The sequence below is a fragment of the Rhinoraja longicauda genome, chromosome 11, assembly GCF_053455715.1.
Source record: "Rhinoraja longicauda isolate Sanriku21f chromosome 11, sRhiLon1.1, whole genome shotgun sequence".
In the NCBI taxonomy this organism is placed as follows: Eukaryota; Metazoa; Chordata; class Chondrichthyes; order Rajiformes; family Arhynchobatidae; genus Rhinoraja; species Rhinoraja longicauda.
In genome coordinates this window covers 18588949-18612633 of record NC_135963.1, presented here as the reverse complement: position 1 = coordinate 18612633, position 23685 = coordinate 18588949, and the positions used below count along the sequence as shown (strand labels likewise).

The 23685-nt window shown below is 41.9% G+C and overlaps 1 protein-coding gene across 2 annotated transcripts in view; it reads left to right on the top strand.

The window, feature by feature from the left end:
• usp24 (ubiquitin specific peptidase 24) overlaps positions 1-23101 on the top strand; it is a 147301-nt gene extending 124200 nt beyond the window's left edge. For both annotated transcript variants that reach the window (XM_078408399.1, XM_078408398.1), the window contains 5 exons: positions 8906-8984; positions 11314-11389; positions 13042-13128; positions 15299-15409; positions 15565-23101. In XM_078408399.1, coding sequence (XP_078264525.1) covers positions 8906-8984; positions 11314-11389; positions 13042-13128; positions 15299-15409; positions 15565-15627 — 416 coding nt within the window. In that variant the 3' untranslated portion in view covers positions 15628-23101. The remainder of the gene's footprint in view (positions 1-8905; positions 8985-11313; positions 11390-13041; positions 13129-15298; positions 15410-15564) is intronic.
• Positions 23102-23685: the final 584 nt, after the last annotated feature.

The following is a 23685-nucleotide window of genomic DNA, read 5'->3' as shown; positions in this document are numbered from 1 at the left end:
ACAGAGAGTGGTGAGTCTGTGGAATTCTCTGCTACAGAAGGTAGTTGAGGCCAGTTCATTGGCTATATTTAAGAGGGAGTTAGATGTAGCCCTTGTGGCTAAAGGGATCAGGGGGTATGGAGAGAAGGCAGGTACAGGTTACTGAGCTGGATGATCAGCCATGATCATATTGAATGGCGGTGCAGGCTCGAAGGGCCGAATGGCCTACTCCTGCACCTATTTTCTATGTTTCTATGTTGGTAAACCAATTGAGTTTAATGTGGATAAATGTGAGGTTATCCACTTTGGTGGTAAGAATAAGAAGGCAGATTATCTGAATGGTGTCAAGTTAGGAAAAGTGGACGTACAACGAGATCTGGGTGTCCTAGTGCATCAGTCACTGAAAGGAAGCATGCAGGTACAGCAGGCAGTGAAGAAAGCCAATGGAATGTTGGCCTTCATAACAAAAGGAGTTGAGTATAGGAGCAAAGAGGTCCTTTGCAGTTGTATAGGGCCCTAGTGAGACCGCACTTGAAGTACTGTGTGCAGTTTTGGTCTCCAAATTTGAGGAAGGATATTCTTGCTATTGAGGGCGTGCAGCGTAGGTTTACTAGGTTAATTCTTGGAATGGCGGGACTGTCATATGTTGAAAGACTGGAGCGGCTAGGCTTGTATACACTGGAATTTAGAAGGATGAGAGGGGATCTTATCGAAACATATGATTATTAAGGGGTTGGACACGTTAGAGTCAGGAAACATGTTCCCAATGTTGGGGGAGTCCAGAACCAGGGGCCACAGTTTAAGAATAAGGGGTAGGCCATTTAGAATGGAGATGAGGAAAAACCTTTTCAGTCAGAGAGTTGTAAATCTGTGGAATTCACTGCCTCAGAAGGCAGTGGAGGCCAATCCTCTGAATGCATTCAAGAGAGAGCTAGATAGAGCTCTTACGGATAGCGGAGTCAGGGGGTATGGGGAGAAGGCAGGACCGGGGTACTGATTGAGAATGATCAGCCATGATCACATTGAATGTTGGTGCTGGCTCGAAGGGCCGAATGGCCTACTCCTGCACCTATTGTCTATTGGAATGAGGATGTGAAATTATGCATAGATAGAAGGGTTTATAATCAAGTTTTTGATGAGAAAAGAATCAGTGCATGCTAACAGGTAAGACTGCAAATAACAAAAACATAGATTAGTGTTTCACAGCCGATAAGTTGTGGGCAGTATGAGGGGCATTTTTGGAGGTAAAAGACACTGTAGATCAACAATTTAATCCAAATTGCAATGGTTACAAACTAAACAAATTGACTCCACCCAAGATTGTGGCTGAGGAGTAAATAACGTTGTTTGCTTTGGAGATAGTACGTTCCCATCTTCTCTTTGTGTAGGAAGGAACTGCAGATGCTGATTTAAACCGAAGATATACACAAAATGTTGGAGTAACACAGCGGAACAGGCAGCATCTCTGGAGAGGAATGGGTAACGTTTTGGATCAAGGCCCTCCTCTGAAGAGTCACCCATTCCTCTTCAGAGATGCTGCCTGTCCCACTGAGTTACTTCAGTGTTTTGTGCCTATCTTCTCTTTGTTTAACTAGAGGAAAATATTGTAGCTTTTTCCAGACTGGGTATTGGATGAACAATTTGGCATATAGCCAATGGACTGAATCAAATGGGTTTTTTTTGTTGTCATGCCTCCGAAGCTCCAAAGAATAGTCCTAGCCTGCCCAACCTCTCCCAAAAGCGTTGGCCCTAGAGTCTTGGCAACATACTCAAATCTTCTCTGCACCCTTTCAAACTTAACATATTTTTTTATAGTAGGATGACCAAAACTGAACACAATACTCTCTAAGTGCAGCCTCAACAATGTCTTGTTACATAACATTGTGCCTTATATACTTAATTCGTGACAGATGAAGGCCAATGTGCCAAAAGTCACTTTCTCCGCCCTATCCACCTGTAATGCGACTTTGTGCTTGTACTCTTCAATCCCTCTGCTCAACAAAATTCCCCAGGGCCCTACTGTTCACTGTGCAGGTCCTGCTCTGGTTTGATTTCCCAAAAATGCAACACCTTACACTTGCGTGAATGAAATTCCATTAGCCATTCCTCTGCCCACTTTCCCAGCTGAGCAAGATCCTGCTGTAATTCTTGATAACCGTCTTCACTGTATTGATACCACCTATTTTCGTATCATCTACAAAGTTAATAATTGTGCTTTGTACATTCTAATCCAATTAATCGACTAAGATGACAAACATTTGCATTAATTTGCATTTTTTTTACAAAGTCACTAATTGTGCTTTGTACATTCTATCCAATTAGTCGACTGAGATGACAAACAGCAACGGACCCAGCACCAATCCTTGAGGCACACTACTTGTTGCAGGCCTCCAGTCCAAAAAACGACTTTCCACTATCACTATCTGTTTCCTTTGTCATCTATATCAATGAATTGGATGATAATATAAAAGGCATGATTAGTAACTTTGTAGATGACTCTAAATTTAATAGTATTTCAGTCAGTGAAGATAGGTATCAAGAATTACTACCATGAAACCAATTCTGTATCGAGTTAGCTAGCTCTCCCTGGATAAGTCCATATAGATTATGTATTTAGCCATATCCTTGTTAACCGCTTTGGTCCGATTCACCTCTACCCCATTGAAGACATTGGATTTTGTTTATGGAACTAATGCACTACAATGCTGATAGCTATACTCTGCACTCTGTATCTTCTCCTTTTTGTATTTTATATCCCATTTAAAACTGAGGTGAGAAAAAACTTTTTCACCCAGAGAATTGTGAATTTGTGGAATTCTCTGCCACAGAGGGCAGTGGAAGCCAAATCACTAGATGGATTTAAGAGAGAGTTAGATAGAGCTCTAGGGGCTAGTGGAATCAAGGGAAATGGGGAGAAGCCAGGCACGGGGTATTGATTGGGGACGATCAGCCATGGTCACAACGAAAGGCGGTGCTGGCTCGAAGGGCCGAATGGCCTCCTCCTGCACCATCGAGCCAGCACCGCCATTCAATGTGATCATGGCTGATCATTCTCAATCAGTACCCCGTTCCTGCCTTCTCCCCATACCCCCTGACTCCGCTATCCTTAAGAGCTCTATCTAGCTCTCTCTTGAATGTATTTGATCTTTTGGATAACATGAAAAACAAAGCTTTTCACTGCCCCTCAGTACACGTGTAGGTAATAAACCTAAACATTTTAAAAAGTATCCAACTTTCCGGATGTCCCTTTGCCCATATACAACCTCCCACAATTAAGTTTTGCAAGTTCCTATCTAATACTATCAGTTATCTTATGGCGAGTCCGGAAACTTGTTGGTTGTAGAAGAAGTTTATTGCAGCCGCAATATTCGAATACAGAGTTAAACAACAAGGTAAAGGACAACCATCAAAAACTTACTGTCTTCTTCGAAGACTTCGCCGAACTCCCTATTTCGGGCGCCAAACGCGCACATGACATCGCTGGCCAATCAGCGATGTCGCTCCCTGGACCAATCCCCATGGTCGCGTTCACACGTGACCTCGCTGGCCAATCCGAGGGTTCGACGACCTGGACCATTCTCTATGGTCGCTACATGACCCCCCCCAGAACCCGAGGTGCGGAACCTAGCAGGGAGCCGGATTTCGCGACCATAACGAGTACGGAGAGGGACAGCCTGAACCACAGGATGCGGGGGTTCCGGACTTGGCGGAACAGCCGGAACGGGAGGTCCTGGAGGAACTACCGGAACGGGGGGTCCTGGAGGAACTGCCGGAACGGGGGGTCCTGGAGGAACTGTCGGAACGGGGGGTCCTGGACTGAGCGGAACTAACGGAGGTCGGCCTCTCCTAGGGGTTTGACCGACCAGGACTGGTTGATCCGGATCCAAATGTGCAGGTTTGAGCCGGGACACCGAGACGAGCTCACTCTTGCCGCACATGTCTAAGGTGAAGGTAGCCGTTCCCTTACGCAAAACCCGGAACGGCCCTTGATAGACCCTCTGCAACGGGGCGCGATGGGAATCTTTTCGCAGAAAAACGAACTCACAGTCCTTCAGGGAAGGCGGTTCATGTACCATGGGACACCCATGACGTGAAGTCGGAACTGGAGCCAGGGAGCCCACCCGTTCCCGGAGAGATGCTAACACTGATGGGACTGTAGGCAGCTGGTCTGAAGGGTCCGGAAACAGATCTCCGGGTACTCGAAGTGTCGAGCCATATACTAGCTCTGCGGACGACGCACCGAGATCTAGCTTAGGAGCAGTCCGGATGCCCAAAAGAACCCAAGGGAGCTGGTCTACCCAGTCCGGGCCTTCAAGCCTTGCACTGAGGGACGCCTTAAGTTGGCGGTGGAACCTTTCTACGAGTCCATTTGCCTGGGGGTGATATGCAGTCGTGGGTTGTAACTTGGACCCGTACAGTTCTGCGAGCGCGGCCCAGAGGGACGAAGTGAATTGTGGGCCTCTGTCAGTGGTAATAACTGCCGGGACCCCGAAACGAGCTACCCAATGAAGGGCCAAAGTCCTAGCACAAGACGCTGACGAAATATCAGACAATGGGAAAGCCTCTGGCCACCGGGTGAACCGATCCACCACCGTGAGGAGGTGGGTGTAGCCCCGGGAGGAAGGCAAAGGACCGACCAAATCCACGTGGATGTGGAAAAAACGAACAGCCGGGACCTCGAAATCCTGTACGGGGGGCTGGACATGGCGCTGGACTTTAGCGGTCTGACAGGGAATGCAGGCACGCGCCCAACCCGCTACCTGTTTCCGTAGGCCATGCCAGACAAACCGAGCTGCTACCAAAGCAGAGGTGGAGCGGATGGACGGGTGCGCCAGCCCATGAATGGCATCGAAAACCCGGCGCTGAAGGGAGGGCGGTACTACCGGCCTGGGACGGGGAAGAGAAACATCGCACCAGACTTTTGTGCCTTCTGACCCACAAGCTACCTGGGCCAACTTCAATCCCGAAGTGGTGGACTGGTATGCCGAAGCGGTATCCGCTAGAAGCTGTGCCTCCGCAAGCTCTTGGGGATCCACTTCGCAGTTCACCGCCGAAATAGGGGGAAAAGCAGGTCTAGACAGGGCGTCAGCAACGGCATTAAGCTTACCCGCGACATGACGGACATCGGTGGTGAATTCGGAGATAGCAGTCAGGTGCCGCTGCTGGCGGGCCGACCATGGGTCAGACAATTTGACAAAAGCAAATGTTAATGGTTTATGGTCCGTAAAGGCCACAAATGGGCAGCCCTCAAGTAAGTACCTGAAATGACGAACAGCTAAATAGAGGGCCAAAAGCTCTCGGTCAAATGCGCTATACTTCAGCTCAGCCGAATTTAGTTGCCGGCTGAAAAACGCCAAAGGCTGCCAACGGCCACCGACCTGCTGCTCCAGAACCCCGCCCACCGCCACGTCAGAGGCGTCAACCGTCAGGGCCGTGGGGGCGGAGGGGCTCGGGTGGACCAACATGGTGGCGTCTGCCAAAGCTGCCTTAGCTGCTGTAAAAGCCGACTCTGCGGTCGGGGACCATATCAACTCTACCGGATTCCCTGCAAGGCATTGGAAAAGCGGGCGCATGACTCGCGCAGCTGCCGGGACGAACCTATGGTAGAAATTAACCATGCCTACGAACTCCTGTAGCCCTTTTACTGTGGTGGGCCTAGGAAATGCCCGGATAGCCTCCACCTTTTCGGGCAAAGGGGAGGCGCCGGCAGGGGTAATTCTGTGCCCTAGAAAATCAAGAGCAGGAAGGCCGAATTGACATTTGGAGGGTTGGATTATGAGCCCGTGGTCTTGGAGCCGCTGGAAAACGGTCCGCAAGTGGGCCTGGTGTTCCTGTACTGAGGTGCTGGCAACCAGGATGTCGTCTAAATAAATAAACAAAAAGGGTAAATCCCGGCCCACGCGGTCCATCAGTCGTTGGAAAGCCTGTGCCGCGTTCTTTAAACCGAAAGGCATACGCAACCATTCAAACAACCCGAACGGAGTAATCGTTGCAGTTTTCTGTATGTCCTCCGGTCGCACCGGGATCTGGTGGTATCCTCGCACCAAATCGATTTTGGAGAACACCACCGCTCCTTCCAGCCCAGATGAAAAGTCCTGTAGGTGCGGTATGGGGTAGCGATCAGCCGTGGTGACAGCATTGAGACGCCGATAATCGCCACATGGTCTCCACCCCCCAGATGCCTTGGAGACCATATGTAACGGCGAGGCCCACGGGCTGTCAGACTGACGAACAATTCCCATTTCCTCCATCTTCCTGAACTCTGCCCGTGCCACCACCAGTTTGTCTGGCGGTAGCCTCCTGGCCCGAGCGAAAACAGGAGGGCCTTCGGTGCGGATGTGATGGACCACGCCGTGCTTGGCCGAAGACTTGTCGAAACGTTGAATGAGCAGCTCTGTAAACTCCGCCAGAATCTCAGCATACGAGTCGGGGGCCGCGACGACGGCCTGGACAGTAGGGCTGGGCGAGGAGGCGATTGTCGGAGCGACGTGCTCATCTTCGGCGGAGGGTCGGAGGTCGTTACCGCGGACATCAGGGACCAGTGAAAAAGCCCAGAGAAAATCTGCTCCCAAGATCGCTTGTTTGACGTCGGCTATGATGAATGGCCATTCGTACGTGCGGAGGCCTAACACAAGGGACATCTTCCGTATACCGAAAGTGCGAATTGGGCTGCCATTAACCGCGATGAGGGTGGGACCTGTCTTACCCGATCTGGTTTCGAGGTCGGTCGGCGGCACTATACTGACGATGGCTCCCGTGTCCACCAAAAATTCTGTGTCCGTGAATCGATCATGGACATAGAGGCGCCGGTTCTGGCCAATCGTAACTGCCCCTATGTACGATCGGCCGAGGCATTTCCCGCGAAGGTACAAGGTGAGCGGCAGTTGCGGGATTCGCTACCCCATCGTAGGTGATAATAGCACCAGCCGCGCTTGTGCGGATCTTTTTGGCGGGCTTTCGGAGAATTGGCGGGAGACGTGGCGCCATCTTGCCGTCGCTGTGGCGTGGTCACTGATGTCGAGACCTTGTTGATCGAACCGCTTGCCTGGTCCTTTGCCTTGTTTTTAGCCGCTATGAGCGCGTCCGCTTTCGCTGCATATGCTTCGGGGTCCTTAAAAGAACAATCCGTGAGCAGCAGTCGGACATCCTCAGGAAGCTTCTCGCGGAATGCCTGTTCGAACATAGGGCAATCCGTATGCTCACCGGCTAGCATCATCATTTCGGACATGAGGACGGAAGGCAGTCGATCTCCAAGATCCGGTAGGTGCAGAAGTCTTGCCGCACCACCATGCTTATTAAACCCGAAGATTCGCAGTAATACTTTCTTCAGGGCCTCGTACTTGCTTTCCGCAGGTGGATTAACGATGAACCGCATCACGCGCGTGGTCGTCTCCGATGATAGAGCGCTGACGAGGTAGTAATACCTCGTGGAGTCGTCCGATATCTTCTTTATATGAAATTGAGCTTCGGTGTGTATAAACCAAGATTGCGGTGCATGCGTCCAAAACCACGGAAGGTGAACGCTTACCGCGCTTGACTCCGGTGTGCCCGGCGCGGCCATCGCCGACGAGGCGTCGGGTCCCTGCATAGTCGGTGATCGTCCAGATCACGTCGGGGTCACCAATATGGCGAGTCCGGAAACTTGTTGGTTGTAGAAGAAGTTTATTGCAGCCGCAATATTCGAATACAGAGTTAAACAACAAGGTAAAGGACAACCATCAAAAACTTACTGTCTTCTTCGAAGACTTCGCCGAACTCCCTATTTCGGGCGCCAAACGCGCACATGACATCGCTGGCCAATCAGCGATGTCGCTCCCTGGACCAATCCCCATGGTCGCGTTCACACGTGACCTCGCTGGCCAATCCGAGGGTTCGACGACCTGGACCATTCTCTATGGTCGCTACAATCTGATGAAAAGGAAGGTGCCCATTGTGAAAGGACTGAAGAAAGAAGCAATTCCTGGAAGTATTGTGGCTATGTTTGAATAGTTACGTCTTAAAGCAAGCAAGGACACTTCTGTTATCTGCAGCTGCAGAGGAATGTTGGAGGAGCACATTGCCCATGGGTCCAATTAAACTGGAGAACCTTGTGTCTGGGTCCAATTAAGCTGGCGTGCTACAACTGTCTAACAGAGCAGTGTGTTCTATGAGCAACGGCAAGGCCTTGGATAGCAAATGATGTGGCCCCAAGCCCAAGATGCCTGAAGGCTTTTTTCCAACTGATAAACAGAGACATTAATTTAAAGATATATCTAAAACACATTTAACTGATGGAGGAAAAACAAACCACTTTATCCTCTTCCATCCAGGCGGCTAACCTCCTTCAACTGAATGGGGTTGGGTTAGATGCTTTGTTTTTCACTGCCATAAAGCTGAAGAGTCAAATATGTAGTTCATCAGACTCCTCAGTTTAACCCCACAAGCTCCACTGGATTTGGTGCTGAGTCCTTTGGTAGTCTGGAAGGTTTGATGTGCCGTCCAGCCAGCACGGAAGTCACGAATGTGCTGACCTGGGTTTTGATGTTACCTGGTTCTGTATAGAACTGCTGCTTCAAGTGCATCGTCTGGGCCATTGTCGTCAGAAGCTAGAGAGAAATGGGAAAAATATAATGCACCCCAATCACCATCACAGATGATATTGTTTGCACCTTCAGTTAGTATAATGTGTACAGAGTAGATAATGTTGAACATTTTCCAGCTAAGTTGTGTGCTAGTTGCATGTATGAATTTTAGTTTATTCAGCAGCCCGCTTCTCCCTCCACTATTACCAGTTATGTTCATGTATTTGCGTATGTGACCCCTGTTGTGCACACAGCTTAGTGTCTAGTTTAACCACATCAGAAAATCTTTCATATAATCTTGCTGTCCCTAGCAGCATGCCTTGCCACTGATTTTATTGAATCATTATTTTCTCTCCCATCCACAGCCCTGATGCACCAGAGTAACAATGTTGACAGTAGCCGCTGTTATCAGTGTATCAAATTCTTGGTACTATTAGCTCAAAAGTAAGTATCTGAACTTATATTTGATTTATAAATACAAACATGGATTTTGCTGATTTCTTTGGGAGAGCTAGGAATTATAAAATGAAATCCTGTACAAGGCAGTTCACATTCGTCAATTTTAACTTTTTAAGCACTTGAGTGGTGGCCAGAAGCTTAGCCATACTTGATGAAGATGCATAAATGTAAGAAGCGTGATAGAGTTTAGGATTTGCAGTTGTGTGCAATATAATAGGAAGTGAATCACATCTCTAGCAACTCGCTGTTCAAGTCTCCTGAATATTCTAACAAACGCTTATTTCACAGAAATCTTTGTGCATGCAACAGGCAATGAAATAACATTCGAATGTAAGAATCTTTCAAATGTGTTTAGTTGCAATGCCTCTTAATGGCTGACCAGACTTCCAAGTGCAACAGAAAAGAAGATTGTTTTTGTATTTCACTAGTGTTATCTGACTGTTTCTAAAAGTTACTGACACCTGGAATGTGTTTGTTTGTTGATTGAACTTTAATGACACATGTACAAGTCAGATGAAAAATTAAAAAGTTTTCCCCTGTGACAAGGTCTCAATTGAGCGCTGAGGAACTGTCTTAGACTTGAAACATCAACTTTGTTTCTCTTCCCGCAGATGTGGACTGATTTGCTGAGTATTTCCAACATTTTATTTTTTGAGATTTCCAGCGTTGCAGATTGTTTGAGTTCCAACTTCTAAAATGTTGCGCTTCATCTGAATGCTGGTTGAATGTATTAAAAATAAATTTTCAACTGGACAATCTGTGTCCAATACAGAATTGCAAAGTGCACAATCAAGTCCTTAAGTGGGCTTGATTATTTATGTCCATTTATATCCTTTTTAGGAGCTATTGCATATTTATGAGATTGAAAATACTCTTTGGCATTACTTCCATTTTGCTGAAGGCTAGTATGTTGGGTGCATCTTTAGGTCTAATGTCTGGTTTGCTTCCAAAAGAAAACAGAAGTTTGACATAAAATGGATTGACCTGGGAAACAAATACAAAACGCTGTGATTGCTGGAAATCAGGAATAAAATAAAATATAGTGGAAACTTTTATTAGATGCTAACGTCCAAATACCATCCAGATAGCATCTAATGAAAAACATTGATTAACCTGAGTCTTTCCCTTGCCACAGATCTTGTCTGAGCTGCTTAATGTTCACATTATTTTTAGTTTTTATATTTGGAGTACAGAAACGTGGCTTCATTCATTGGCTCCCTCCCAGGAACTTGAATCTCATACATTTCTGTTGACTTAAATCATCAAGTGGAAGTATTTATACATATAAGGAAGATCCAATCTGGGGAAATAACAATGTATATTTGCTTACCATGCTGGAGTTGTTGGAACCACACTCATCAAACAAGTTAAGAGTATTCCATCAAACTTCAAATCTGTAGATGGTTGATAGAGAGACACAAGGAACTGCAGACACTGGAATCTTCTGTAAAACACACAATGTGTTTGAGTAACTCAGCCATCCAGGCAGCATCTGTGGAGGGAATGGATAGCCTATGTTTCGGGTCAGGGCACTTCTCCAGACTGATTGTGGTAGGAGGGGAAAAGCTGGATAAGAGATGGGGACAGGAAAAAACAACTTGGTGGATATAGATGTGGGGAGTTTAAATGGCAGATTGGTGGACAAAGTCTAGATGAAATGAGACAAAAGTCTGTCAGATAAAGGGAGTAGAGGAGGGAAATGTAAAGCCAAAAGGATGGGAGGGGAAGGAGATAACAAGAAGGGTGGTTGGTCGAGCTTTCCATGGAGACAATCATCATGGACACTGATGTGAAATATGTTTTTACTTGCCACTTTTTAGCCTGTGCCTGAATATTGTCTAGTTTGGCTGCCTGCAGGTATGGGCACATTATTTTCTGTCTATTGGAGAATTATACCATGATGCCAAAGATAGACACAAAATGCTGGAGTAACTCAGTTACTGGCAGCATCAGACTGAGGAAGGGTCTCGACCCAAAACGTCACCCATTCCTTCTCTCCAGAGATGCTGCCTGTCCCACTGAGTTACTCCAGCATTTTGTGTCTACAGTTTAAACCAGCATCTGCAGTTCCTTCCTACATGTACCATGATGCCAATTGATTTTTATTGTATCAAGACTCAACGTCCAAAATGCTGCCTTTTATTTTCACCTCCCCTTTGGAATTCGTCTTGAACTACTCTTCTGTTTTAAGTTTATGTTTTTGAGAGCAGCATGTGCGATCTTATTAGGATAACGACATTTTGGTTTTCTTTTAATTCTGTTTCTTTTCATTATATCATTCTAAAATAATTGAGTTTACTTCCTCATTTAATAGATGTTCAGCCGCAAAGGACTACTTTCGGGAACATCCCCATCACTGGAGCTGGGCTGTGCAATGGTTACAGAAAAAGGTAAGTGCTTTAATTCTCTCTTATGATACAAGATATGACAGTAAGCAAATAATGTCTAACAGTTTAAGAGTTCATTTATAATCTGAGAGGCATATGTATCTCTTCAAATAAAGTCCAGTAGAAAACAATCATCCTGCCACAGCATCCAATAAAATAGCATTGGATCAAGGAAAATTGTGATATTGCTCAAATAAAGCTGCATATCTGAAGATTGGAATGTGTTCAGGGAAGCAACCACAAGCCTCGATGAATATACAGACACTGTGACATCATATGTCAGCTTTTGTTTTTGTGGGGACAGTTGCATTCCCACTAGGACCCCGATCTGGTTCCACAACGACAAGCCCTGATTTATAGCAGAACTTGGGCAGTCTAAAGGTGAGGCCTACAGGAGCGGGGATACAGACCTCTACAGGCAGGCCAAGTACAAGCTGAGAAGAGGAATCAGAGCTGCCAAGGAAAGGTACTCTTGAGAAGTTGAGGAGCAAGTTCTCCGCTAATGATTATTTTTCAGTGTGGAAGGGTTTGCAAGAAATCACCTGCTGCAAGAGGTTCCCCACAAGCGGCTCCTGTACAAGCTCAACCATGTAGGAATAGATGGCAACCTCTTAAAATGGATTGAGATCTTTTTGACAAGGAGACACCAGCGAGTTCTCTTGGGGGGAGAGACATCTATTGAAATTCCTGTGACATCAGGTGTGCCACAGGGGACTGTCATGGGTCCATTTGTCTTCCTACTGTATATCAATGACATTCCAAGCGTGAATAATATGCTGACATCTCTCAGATGGGATATCCTAGAGCTCTGCAGAATCAGGCTAAGACTTATTGCAATTTACAAGGAGATTCACAAAATCATTCCATCAAATCTTCCATCATCCCAGAGCACCAACTGCCATGAAACAAGACAAAATACCAGACCCTACATCATCAACTCGCTAAATTTCAATAAACTTTGCTACTAATATTCCCTTTACCCAAGGACGATAAGGGAATGGAAAATGTTACCACCCAACACACGTGCTGCTCCCGATGTTAAATCATTTAAAAAGGGGATTGAGCAACTAGATCTCATCAACTTGTTGTCTTGTCAAATACAAATTTCATTGTACCGTTGACCCTGTGCCAAACTACATATGACAAATTTAAAAAAAATTATTATTATATATTATTATTATTATTAATGTGCTTAGAAAATAATAAAGGTTTTAGATAGGGTCAGAATATTTGTGAAAGTGAAATTATGTTTAAAGAAAACTGATTTTTTCTTTCTATAGTTATAACTTGCAGAATAGATGAGGGCAAGCTATGTGTGGACATGCAGTGGGCTTTTCTTGAACTGGCATGTAAGAGGTTAAAAAAAAATTAATGCATGGTTTAATATACTGAGTGGGTAAAGATTCGCTAATGCACCAATAAATTGTAAGGATGACCCGTTTCTTTTTTTGGTTAGAGACTGTGACAGATGAGATCAGAGCTATGGCGACAGACTATTTAAAACTGACTTTAAAATATGAGAAGTTTCTGAAACATTTAACCTAGTTACTTTTGGAGCAACTCGAAATCTTAAAGTAAAGGCTCAGTCTTATACCAGCAAACAGACACAGTTTATACTTCCTAGTTCTTTCCTCTGTTTGTTTCTTTCCATTTAGATGTCTGAACATTATTGGGCCCCACAGAGCAACATATCAAATGAAACTTCAACAGCAAAGACATTTCAGCGCACAATTTCAGCACAGGTATGTCATCTTCGGCAGTCACCTTATTGCTTCTTGTTAAAATAGCCGTTTGTTTATTTGTTCCATGCAATGAAAACGAGAACTGATGGTTCCCGAAGTGAAGAATCACCTCTTTCTTCCTTTGACTTTGACTTGAAATTCTTGGCCATGGGAGGGGATATGGAATATCACCAATTAAATTAAAGTGGACTTCTTTACCTTAGTGGTTCTCTACCTTGGTACCTTCACCTTACTTTTTACCTAGGTTCAGACATGCGTGCAGTCACTGCATACAGAAGAACCTGTACTTTCAAGTCATTGGGATCTCCAAAGCACATTGCGCCCAATTACTTTTTTGACGTTTTGTGGGACAATAAGAAAGCCAATTTAAGTGCAGGAAGTATTAACTTTACAATAAGAGTTTGCAATTAGATAAATGGCCAATTCGTGCATGTTATTGATTGAAGCTCCCAACTGGTTTACTGATTGAGGGTCTTTTGCATCTTTTATCTTAACAAGTAGATGTTGCTGAGCATTTCAGTCCTCTCTCCAATGATGTCACCTGATCTACCGCATGTTTTATTTTGTATTTCAAGGGTTTCTCTTTGATTTCCAGCAACAGCTGTTTATGCTCTGCATCTCATAGTTCTAGACGATTTTCATCGTCATTCCACCTCTTTTGTGAACTCCTCAAGACAGATTAGCTGTGATTAACTAACATCGATTCTACTCTTTAACTGGTACTGAAAGCAGTTATGTCACCTGGAAAACTGTGATCTCAGCTGACACGGACATTCCATTTAGTTTGGTTTTTAGTTTAGCGATAGAGCTCAGAAACGGGCTCTTGTGTGCAGTGTGTACTCGCCAACCAGCGATCGCCGTACACCAGCAATCTCCTACACACTAGGGACGATTTTTATATATTTTCCCAAAGCCAATTAACCTACAAACCTGCACATCTTTGGACTGTGGGAGGAAACCGGAGCACCTGGGGGAAACCCAGGCGGTCACAGGGAGAACGTACAAACTCCGTAAAGACAGCACCCAGTCAGGATCGAACCCGGGTCTCTGGCTCTGTTAGGCAGCAACTCTACTGATGCGCCACCATGCCACCCTTTGTTACTTCACTGTCTTATTTTCCCACTGCTCCAGTTCTGATGAAGAGTTATCAGTGACTTGAAACATTCATTTTAATTCTCTTTCCACAGATGTTGCCAAATCAGATGAGTATCTTCCTTATTTTGTTTTTATTTTGAGTAGATATTGCCTTAATTTACCACTTCAACCACATAACATTACATTCCCTGAGCCCTGCACCAAAATTTCAAGTTCCCAATTGCTGGAACAATTGGAATTCTTAGGATTAATTACATTACTTCCAAACGAAGCTCTTAATGTATTACTTTAGTTTTATTTTACCTCTTTGCTAACTTCTGAGCCTGCTTTGAATTTTGAAGAAGATGGATATTCGTTAAGGCTTCAGAACAACCGGAATCATGCTGCAGGGAATAGTCCAGAATTACTTTTTTTCTCTCTGTCTTGCATGATGACATGAATGTAACGGGGGCAGCACTACTAAGCATTCCAGTGTCCCTCATCCATTGTTGCCCAGTCCGAAGATTCTGTTTCAAGGAGTTGAGGGACAGCAAGCTGTTTGTAGGACTTGTTGTGTTCAATTTGATTCAATTATATTTTATTGTCACATGTACCTGGGTACAGTGAAATTCTTTGTTTTTGCATACAATCCGGTGAAATCATACAGCAGACCACCTAGGTAGTACCCAAAGAATCGCTACGTTTGTGGCTCCAACAAAGTTTCAAATTTGCCTACCAGTTCTCCAACATTACCGTATCTTGACGGGTATTTCTTCAGCTATAAAACAGGTTTGGAAAGGTGCTGTATAAATAGACACAAGGAACAGCACCTACTGGAACCTTGACCAAAATGCAAAGATGAACTCAGCAGGTCAGGCAGCATCTGTGGAGGAAATGGATAGGCAAACAAGCGACGTTTCGGTTTGGGACCCTTCAGTCTTAATTCCTCCAGCACTTTGCGTTTCGTATTAACATAACTTGTCTTTAGATTAATATTCAGTCATAACTAGGGATTTTTTTCTTGATTTTGATACAACCTAGATATAAATGTAAACCAAAAATATAACACGAAGAGATCATTCTTAATTTGCTACAGGATACATTAGCCTATGCTACAGCTCTTTTGAATGAAAAGGAACAGTCTGGGAGCAGCAATGGTTCAGAAGGCAGTCCAGCTGCAGAGAATGGAGACAGAACTCTTCGACAGGTAAGGATAATTCTTTAATCGTCAACATACATTTTAACCAAAAAACTGCAAAATATTAGAACTGAATTGACAAATAATGTTATCTTACAGTATGAATAGCAAACACTTCTGTTGCATAATGTATTGTAACACTTCTGTTTTTACTTCATGCTAAGGGCTCAGAATCGCCAATGATGCTTGGTGAATCTAAAAGTGATCTTGATGATATGGATCCATAAAGAAGATTGGAAATTCCTTTGGACAATGCTTGGTGTCATTTAACTTTAGTGCTGAATGACTAGGCACCAAACCAGATGGCTTTGGGCACCAATCGATCAGGGGAAGGTACACAGACTCCCAGGTTGCAAACAGCAGGCACATTTGTGAAGCAAACTTTGCCGAGAGTTGAACCTCAAGACTTCATGCAAGTCTTCCTTGTTCTTTGAAGATTTTGTATGGAGAAGGATAATTTGATTGTGCTTGTGAATATTCAGCAAAATGAATTTTTTATCCAATGCTTTCAGTTGTAACTGCAGAGGGTTTGATTAAGATTTTCATACAATCTTAGTGAAAGGAGAGCCTGTTAATTTGTGTATAATAGTTCCCAGAGTTTGAAGTAACAAAATCCTTTGTGGTACTATGTTATATAGATTTAATTTTATTTGTATAATAGAACATCTGGTAAATCTGTTCACTTTAGGTTACAATAATTGTTTGTTGGAATATTTAATAGGTTCCAGGTGCATTTGCAAAGAGGAATTATGGTCAACAATATACTCGATGTGTGAATGCAGCTATTGTGTGACCTTATTTAATTGCCGCCTGGAACTTTATTAAATATTAGATTAATCCTTTAATAAAGGCAACACTCATTTTATTTTTAAAATTCATACGACCAGCTGCCATTTTCCAACACGATTGATGATAACAATGTATATTTTGTTTTGAGGAGCTCAAAGTCCAATCTTTATGGTCATTTATACAATAGGTGATAGAATTTTAGTTGGTGAGATATTAACTGATGTTTCATTGCAATGACTATCGTTTTGTTGAATTATTTTGATCACACCATACATTTGCATTGCTTCTGTTTTTAAAATAGCCATAATTTGTTTTAAAAACACATTTTGACACCTTTATTATAGAAATAGAATATGTAATGGGCAAGTGTGTAATATTTACTTGACAAGTTCACCTAAATTAGTAAATTCATGCATGTTGTTTCGCAATTCCTGAATTACCAACGCAGTAATTTTGGGAAATGAGTGCACCTACACACAGCTCGTGGGATGTATCAGAGTCATTTATTAGTGGGTTTAGACAACATATGTGACATCAAGCAGTTTATAGCCATGACAGGTTTCTGACAGATTTAATGCAAAGGATAACGTATTTTTTTAATGTTATTTCTGAGGATCTTAAAAGAATTTATATTTCTCCCTTTTGATCAGCAGCTTATTAGGTGGATGGCTTACGCCCAGACCACTCCACGTAATGCTGCAGATCCGTGCAGACTGAACTGCCTGAAACTTTGCTCCACCTCTTTGGTAAACCATTATTTGCATCTTCCTGTGGCACAGATAAGACTATCTTGCACAGTAAAAAAAATAATGGCATATGCAGCCAGGTAGAACATGGCTCAATCTCTTGCACTGTATCTGAGTATGAGAATATATTTGTACTTGTTTCACTCAAGTATGGTGGATGCTGGTTTCCCATTTGTTCCATAAGACACATTCTTACAAAAGGATTATCATTTGTGGGGTATAGATTTAAAGTGTTATTGATTAATCGCTATCAACTTATACAACAACCAGTGATCTAATTGGTATTGTACACTTGTCCATTACATAGTTAAGTTTGTGGTGAGACAGTCAGATTGTCTGTGATGGTTACTTGGGTTTTGGAGAGAAACGAGAAAGAAAAACAAATTATGTAATATCAGTGGAACATTTCTAGTATAACCGCTGGAATGTCTTTGATATTAGCACTGCAGCAGAAGTTTGACATGAATTGATAAATTAACATAGGAAGCTTAAATCATTTTTAGTGTAATGGGCCTCACACATCAGCTCCTCCCATTGTAGTCTGCGAGAAGTTCTCCATTTCCTTGGCTTCTGCTTGCTGAGCTGAAGTACCAACTTTATATTTACTATGCGTTAATCCATAAAGGTTTGACAAAGAGATTCTCAGAAGTTTCCAACCAGGGGAGAAAGTTGTTTCTTAAGATAGTAACCCCAGTGGAAATAAAACTGATTTATTTATAAAAGGAAATTTTAGATATGCTATGATAGTTCATAAACTTGTATAGAAAGGGTCATCAAAATGTATTGTGATGTTAATTCTGAAAAGAATAATGACTTTCCAGTCCCAGTTAGTCTGAAACTAGACTGACAGGTAGCCACCCAATTCATACTCAATGGTCACTATAAATAATAAAGCAGTTCTGAGTTTGTAGCTAGATGTCTTACAAGAGATCAGCGAGGAATGAAAACATTGATACAACTAACTTTCAAAAATCAAAGTTCTGTTTAAAGATTTCAAATCCTGTCGCATTTACAAATTTGGCAGATTATTAAAATAGTCCGTTTTTTTACTTTTAAAATCCAGTTAAATTATCACCCATTCATATATTTCTTGTCAACTTTAAAATGTACACATTTCAATAGTTGTAAAGCTCCTTCCTTTTATTGTTGTGCCAGAGCATCTGTAGATTGTACCATTTCTGGCCATCCCCATCCCTACACTTTGATTTAGACTAACAGTGAGCACAAAATGACACTAGAATTATCTGACTTTGTTTTGAGGGCAGTAATCATTAGCCAGTGTAGAGTAATTGAGGTGATTCCTGTACAAGTAGATTTGTGAGAAATTAAATTTGTGGCATTGAGTTTGGCTGCTTGATTGAATTCTGCACTAAGCTGGACTGGGGTTGCTACTTGAGCAATATTTTATCAGAATGACTTCAGAGTATACAGTGCATTAATCCCTTCAATAACCCATGGAAAATGTAAAATGAGTCATATAATAAAGCACTATTTCCTGGTTAGGTTTTAGAGATAGTTGTACAATGTTTCAGTGTTTTTTTACGTTATGGTTTGCTTTGTTAAAATATATGTTAAATGGCTTTTAATCAAAATGTTTGCTTCTGTTTAAACAACATGTTGGCTAACTTGCATTCAAATTCATTTTTAGATTATAAGCCTGCCTAAGGTAATTTGAACACCCAACCAATGTGAACCTTTATATTAATTGCAAACAATGGTCGACATAGTGGAATGAAATGAAGTACAAACACAGCTTCCTGGAGATATTTTATTCTGATTGACATTTAGATATATGTTGAAGGTTAAGAACATTATTTTTGTTTTGTTTTTTTCCTTGGTGTAGTTGAAACCTTTTGAAAATCTGAAAATGTATAGTGGATTGACTGCCGCATTGCTCTCGCTACTGAATTGCAGGCTGAATCTGCCAAAAGGCTAACATAGATTATTACAGTAAGATATTAATGTAAATTACTTCCTGGGAATCACTGGAAACCAATGAAATTGTGTGGCCTGAATTGCGTAATGAGTGAATGTGTCGTGAGTGGGTAGTACATAAGTCGCACTTGGTGTCAGCATCCTGCCACCACTTTATTAACCTCCATTTTGTGCCAATTTTTGAATTACTTGGGGAAGTGCAGGAGCCTTTTTCTTATTTTTTCCTTCTGTATGTGAGGTTTTTGTTGCCATATGTTAATGAAAAGGGCCTTTGATCTTCGGCCTTACTATACAGTGACAGTATACAAAGAGTAACACATCTTGGGATCAGGCTTTCATCGATGACTGTCCACTATGGACCACCAAGCCAAAGGCACAGATGGCCACAAGTGCCTTTCTATTATTTTTACTGGATCTCAAAATGAAGCTTTGACACAATAGCCACCTGGTAGAGAGAAGATTGATTGGTTAGATTCCAGCTTGGATGTCTTTTGAAATGTTCATGGGCAGTATACCTGGAGGAACTACACAGTGGTGTTAGTTTCAGATTGCCAACATCTACTTCAATAATCCTAATGCCAATGAGCAAAAATGCTGAAATTTGCATGCCAAAATATTTGTTATTTAATGATATGGATTTAAATGAGGACATCAGTGGGTTAGGTACAGGATTTATAATGCGATAATTTGACTAGTAATTATTAATACGGAGTGGTTAGAATTAGTTACAAAGTACTAATATTTCATTCCTTTATTTTATGCATATGTGTGTGTTTATCAAAATGAGGGCTTTTATTGCTGAGGACTCATTCTTTGCCCATTTTTGCTATGTTGCATCATTGGGAATGACCATGTCAACAGAGTTGGGAAGTAGTTAAGATCCATTTGCTGTGCTCAAAATTATGTGCCTTGTTCATATTCCCTGAAAAACATCCCTTAGAAAACCAGAATGGTATTTCTAATTTCTATATCGACCTTCCTGCGAGAGTTTCATAACCTAGAGCCAGTTTAAACCAGATTCCATGAAGCTCTGACATGTACATTACATACTAGCAATACAATACAATATATCTTTATTGTCATTGTACAGGGGTACAACGAGATTGGGAATGCGCCTCCCATATGATACAATAAATTAATTAGCTAGTCAGTATTAATTTAAACAACCCAATGAAACAATTGGAACAGTTTTAAAACAGCTTCGGAGAGTTTTTCAAAGTAATTTAATATAAACTTCTTTCATCTACCATGAAGAATTGTTTTTATTTTTGAGGTGGATTTGACTCGTGGTCACTGGTGGATGGTGCTTCCACTAGTGACCATGAATCAAATCCACCTCGATGATTTCAACCTAAATGATTACTCATTCCAGGAAGCCTGACATATTTTGGTTAAGCAACTATGGATTTTAAGTTGCAATAATAAATGTCCTTGTTCCTGCTTTCTATGAAACCGTTGTTCCCATAAGCATGTGTGAGGGCACCCACCACCGCACTTCCCCAATGTTTTGATCTTTGAAGTAGCTACTTGGAAATGTGCAAGATTAGCAGAGGTCATTTTCTTCCGCTCGTGATGGGGGAGAGATACCCATTCAGTTTCTGCTGCTTTCACTCTACCTCCAGTTGCCATACACAGACCTCAGAAGTGAATTTGGGGTTGGGTTGCCCGTTGGGAAGCTGCACTAAATAATGCTGTCGAGCTTCAAGTAATCTAAGCCTGCAGCCCAGGCTCGTTACACATCCGTGTCACTGTTTTAATGTATTTTGTTCTGTATCACTTCAAAAAAAGGAACTAGTAAATCAACAAACTGTACAAATCTACTTTGTGGCATCTTTATCAACCAATTTAATGTTTTTTTTCCACTTTAATGGATGATATGTAATGGTAATCACATTTTCTGTCATACGTGATCAAAATAATTTTTGTAAAACTATTTAGGCCAAGTCAACCATCAAAACAGACCAAGGATAAGCATCCTAATGTTAGTTCTCCACCTAAATGATCCTTTTTGATTTCCAAAAGGCATGTTCCATTTCGAAACCAATGACCTCCAATAAGCTTTACTGCAGTTAGATAACCAGAATACTTTCTACTTGCATCAGAAGCAGAAAACTGGATCAAATTGAGTCGTACTGCTAATGTATCATCTAAATGAGTCAGAATATGAGCCAAATATCCTAACAAACAAAGCATTATTTCAGTCCACCATTAAAGTGCAAATGGAACACCTCTGTTCATGCTAGTCTGATCTAATGGACAATAAAGGGCAAATTTGGAATCGCCTTGGTAGTAAATGGTAGTTCTAGTTTGTCAGGTTCAACGTGAACTTTTGTTTTGAGAGGGAGAATGTTCCTTTTGTGCCTTATTAGTCTTTTTTTTCTTTTAGCCCTATATATTTCCCCTTCAGCTAACTGAAGATGACTCATAAAGAATATAGTTGCAGCAAACAGTTCTCCTTTTGCAAGAAGTCTGTAAACAAAGCCTATGATTTTACATCATTCATAAACACTGTTTTTAATCCTGGCTTGTGTTCTTTCCCTGAATCCTTGTCACACACCACAATGTCGTAAATATTCCGTTCTAGCCATCTTCCAGTTAAGTAGTTTAAATTTTCGTATAATAAAGCAGTCCTGATGATTGTGCTGTCTTTGTCAGCAAGATAATGCATGAATTAACAAAAGTTGTGGTAGTATAGTAATTTGCCGGATTACCCCACTCATCTCAACATTTGAATGTATTCCATGTATGTCATATAAAAAAAATCTGAGAAGTAGATGGGATCATTGAGTTACTATGTTTCTAAAATAAATTTTAAAGTAAATTCTTTAATCTTACTTTGAATTAAATCTGTAAATAGTACTGAGGGTTATGTTACAACACTGATTCCACTTGTAATAGCTGTAACGTAAAAGGAACATTCTCTCATCAGTGGATGCCTCGATACTAGTAAATATCTATTGGAAGTTAAACGTGACCTTAATTTGCCGTTTTAACATATTATAGCAATGTGGAAATTAAATACGATTTCCAAGCCTTTTTTTTTAATACACAATGTGGTGAAGGGCAAATGCATCTGGTGTAATAGTGCCCACCTTAGTGCTGCAATGGTCACCCATCACAATTTGATTGCCATCAAGACAGACGCAGGAGGGGCAAAATGGAGGATTCATGAAGGGCTATGCTAAGTGCAATAAGGTTTTTTCAGGTCCCACATAGAGCCTCGAATAGCAGTATCTACTGAACCCAAATACAATACTTTTAAAACTGGTCTTAGTTTTGATTTAATGACCACTTAAAATACTTATGAATTTATTTGAATGTATTAAATAGCCTATGATGCTAATTTTGTTTACACAAAGTTGAAACCAATAATCATTTGTTTTAAAAGACTGCAATAAGTATGTTGCAATGTCTTGTCAAAAGAGGAACACGTCCTCTCTGACACTTTCCCGTGCCATTCATCTTCCTTGTGTTATATTTGTTATTTGAGAGGAAATATGTATTGTTATGCAAAAAAAATCCTTTTAGCTTTCCAACATTGCAATGAAAACAGTTAACATTTGAAAAACAGTTCCCTGTTGGTGTTAAATCTTATTTGAAAAGAAGTTTCAAATAAAACTAGACATTAAAATGTTTATCTGGATGCATGTGCTGTATCTTCCTGAACATTTGCCTTCAAAATATTTTACCGATAAATAATGAAATGTTGGTCTTCGTGACAAACTTTTTTTTAAATCCTACTATTGTACGCTCTTACGTGGCTGCCTCTCTGAAATGACCTGATTCTGTGAAAGGTGTTTGGTGTTGTGAAGAATGCTTTACTCTTTATCCAAAAGGTTTTTTAAAAACCTGGATGGAATATTCCTTTTTAGACTGAACAGAGCAGAGGGGGAGAAGGACAAAAGTCCAGTCCATGCGATACAAATTGCATGTTCGATCTTTATCTGATTAATTGGTCATGGTCCATAAACAAGGGACATTGCTATTTGCAGGTGATGACCTGGAGGGTCAAGGAAGAATACATTTGTTCTTTAGTCTAAAAAGCAAAAAGTGCAACCAGTAAGTCTTTGTCCTTTATTCCTAAACACCACTCGTAGACAAACAACGGTGCATTGTCCATGTGTGTTACAGTTAAATTCTGTATTGCCCAGGGAATGTTTGTATGCTGTAATGTCGATCTTTTTTTAATAAAAAAAGATATTGAAAGTAACTTAAAATAAAATGATTTTAAAAGATGTAGTCCCACTTTGTATACTGGTTTTAATGTGAATAGTGTAAGGCAACGGTGTTTGTTAACCAAAACCAGCAAATGACTTCATGAAACGGGTCTCGACCCGAAACGTCACCCATTCCTTCTCTCCCGAGATGCTGCCTGACTTGCTGAGTTACTCCAGCATTTTGTGAATAAATCATGAAACAAGTAATTCCAACAGTAAAATCACATCTTGTGAACCCAGATAAACTTCATAACATTTGATTTGTGAACTTGCTTAGCATTTATCTTTTGGGATTATTCCTTCCTGCGCCCCTACCTTTGCCTAGCGTTCAGCCGCACAGGGAAAGCATCCATAAAGTAGTCATTTCTTGCAAAGTGCAGCGATGAAACCAAATATCAGCTCATCACCACCCCGCCTCACACTGCCCCAAAAATAGGACCTGAAATGTCCAATTGCTTTTCCAACGTTTGGAAATGGGGAAGCAGGAATCCCACCCAAATTTGTGAATATTAAAATCACTGCCTTCATTCTTTGGCTGTTGATATCATCCATCTCCTTGGTCAATGTCTGAAACTGAACCAAACATTTACCCACTGAG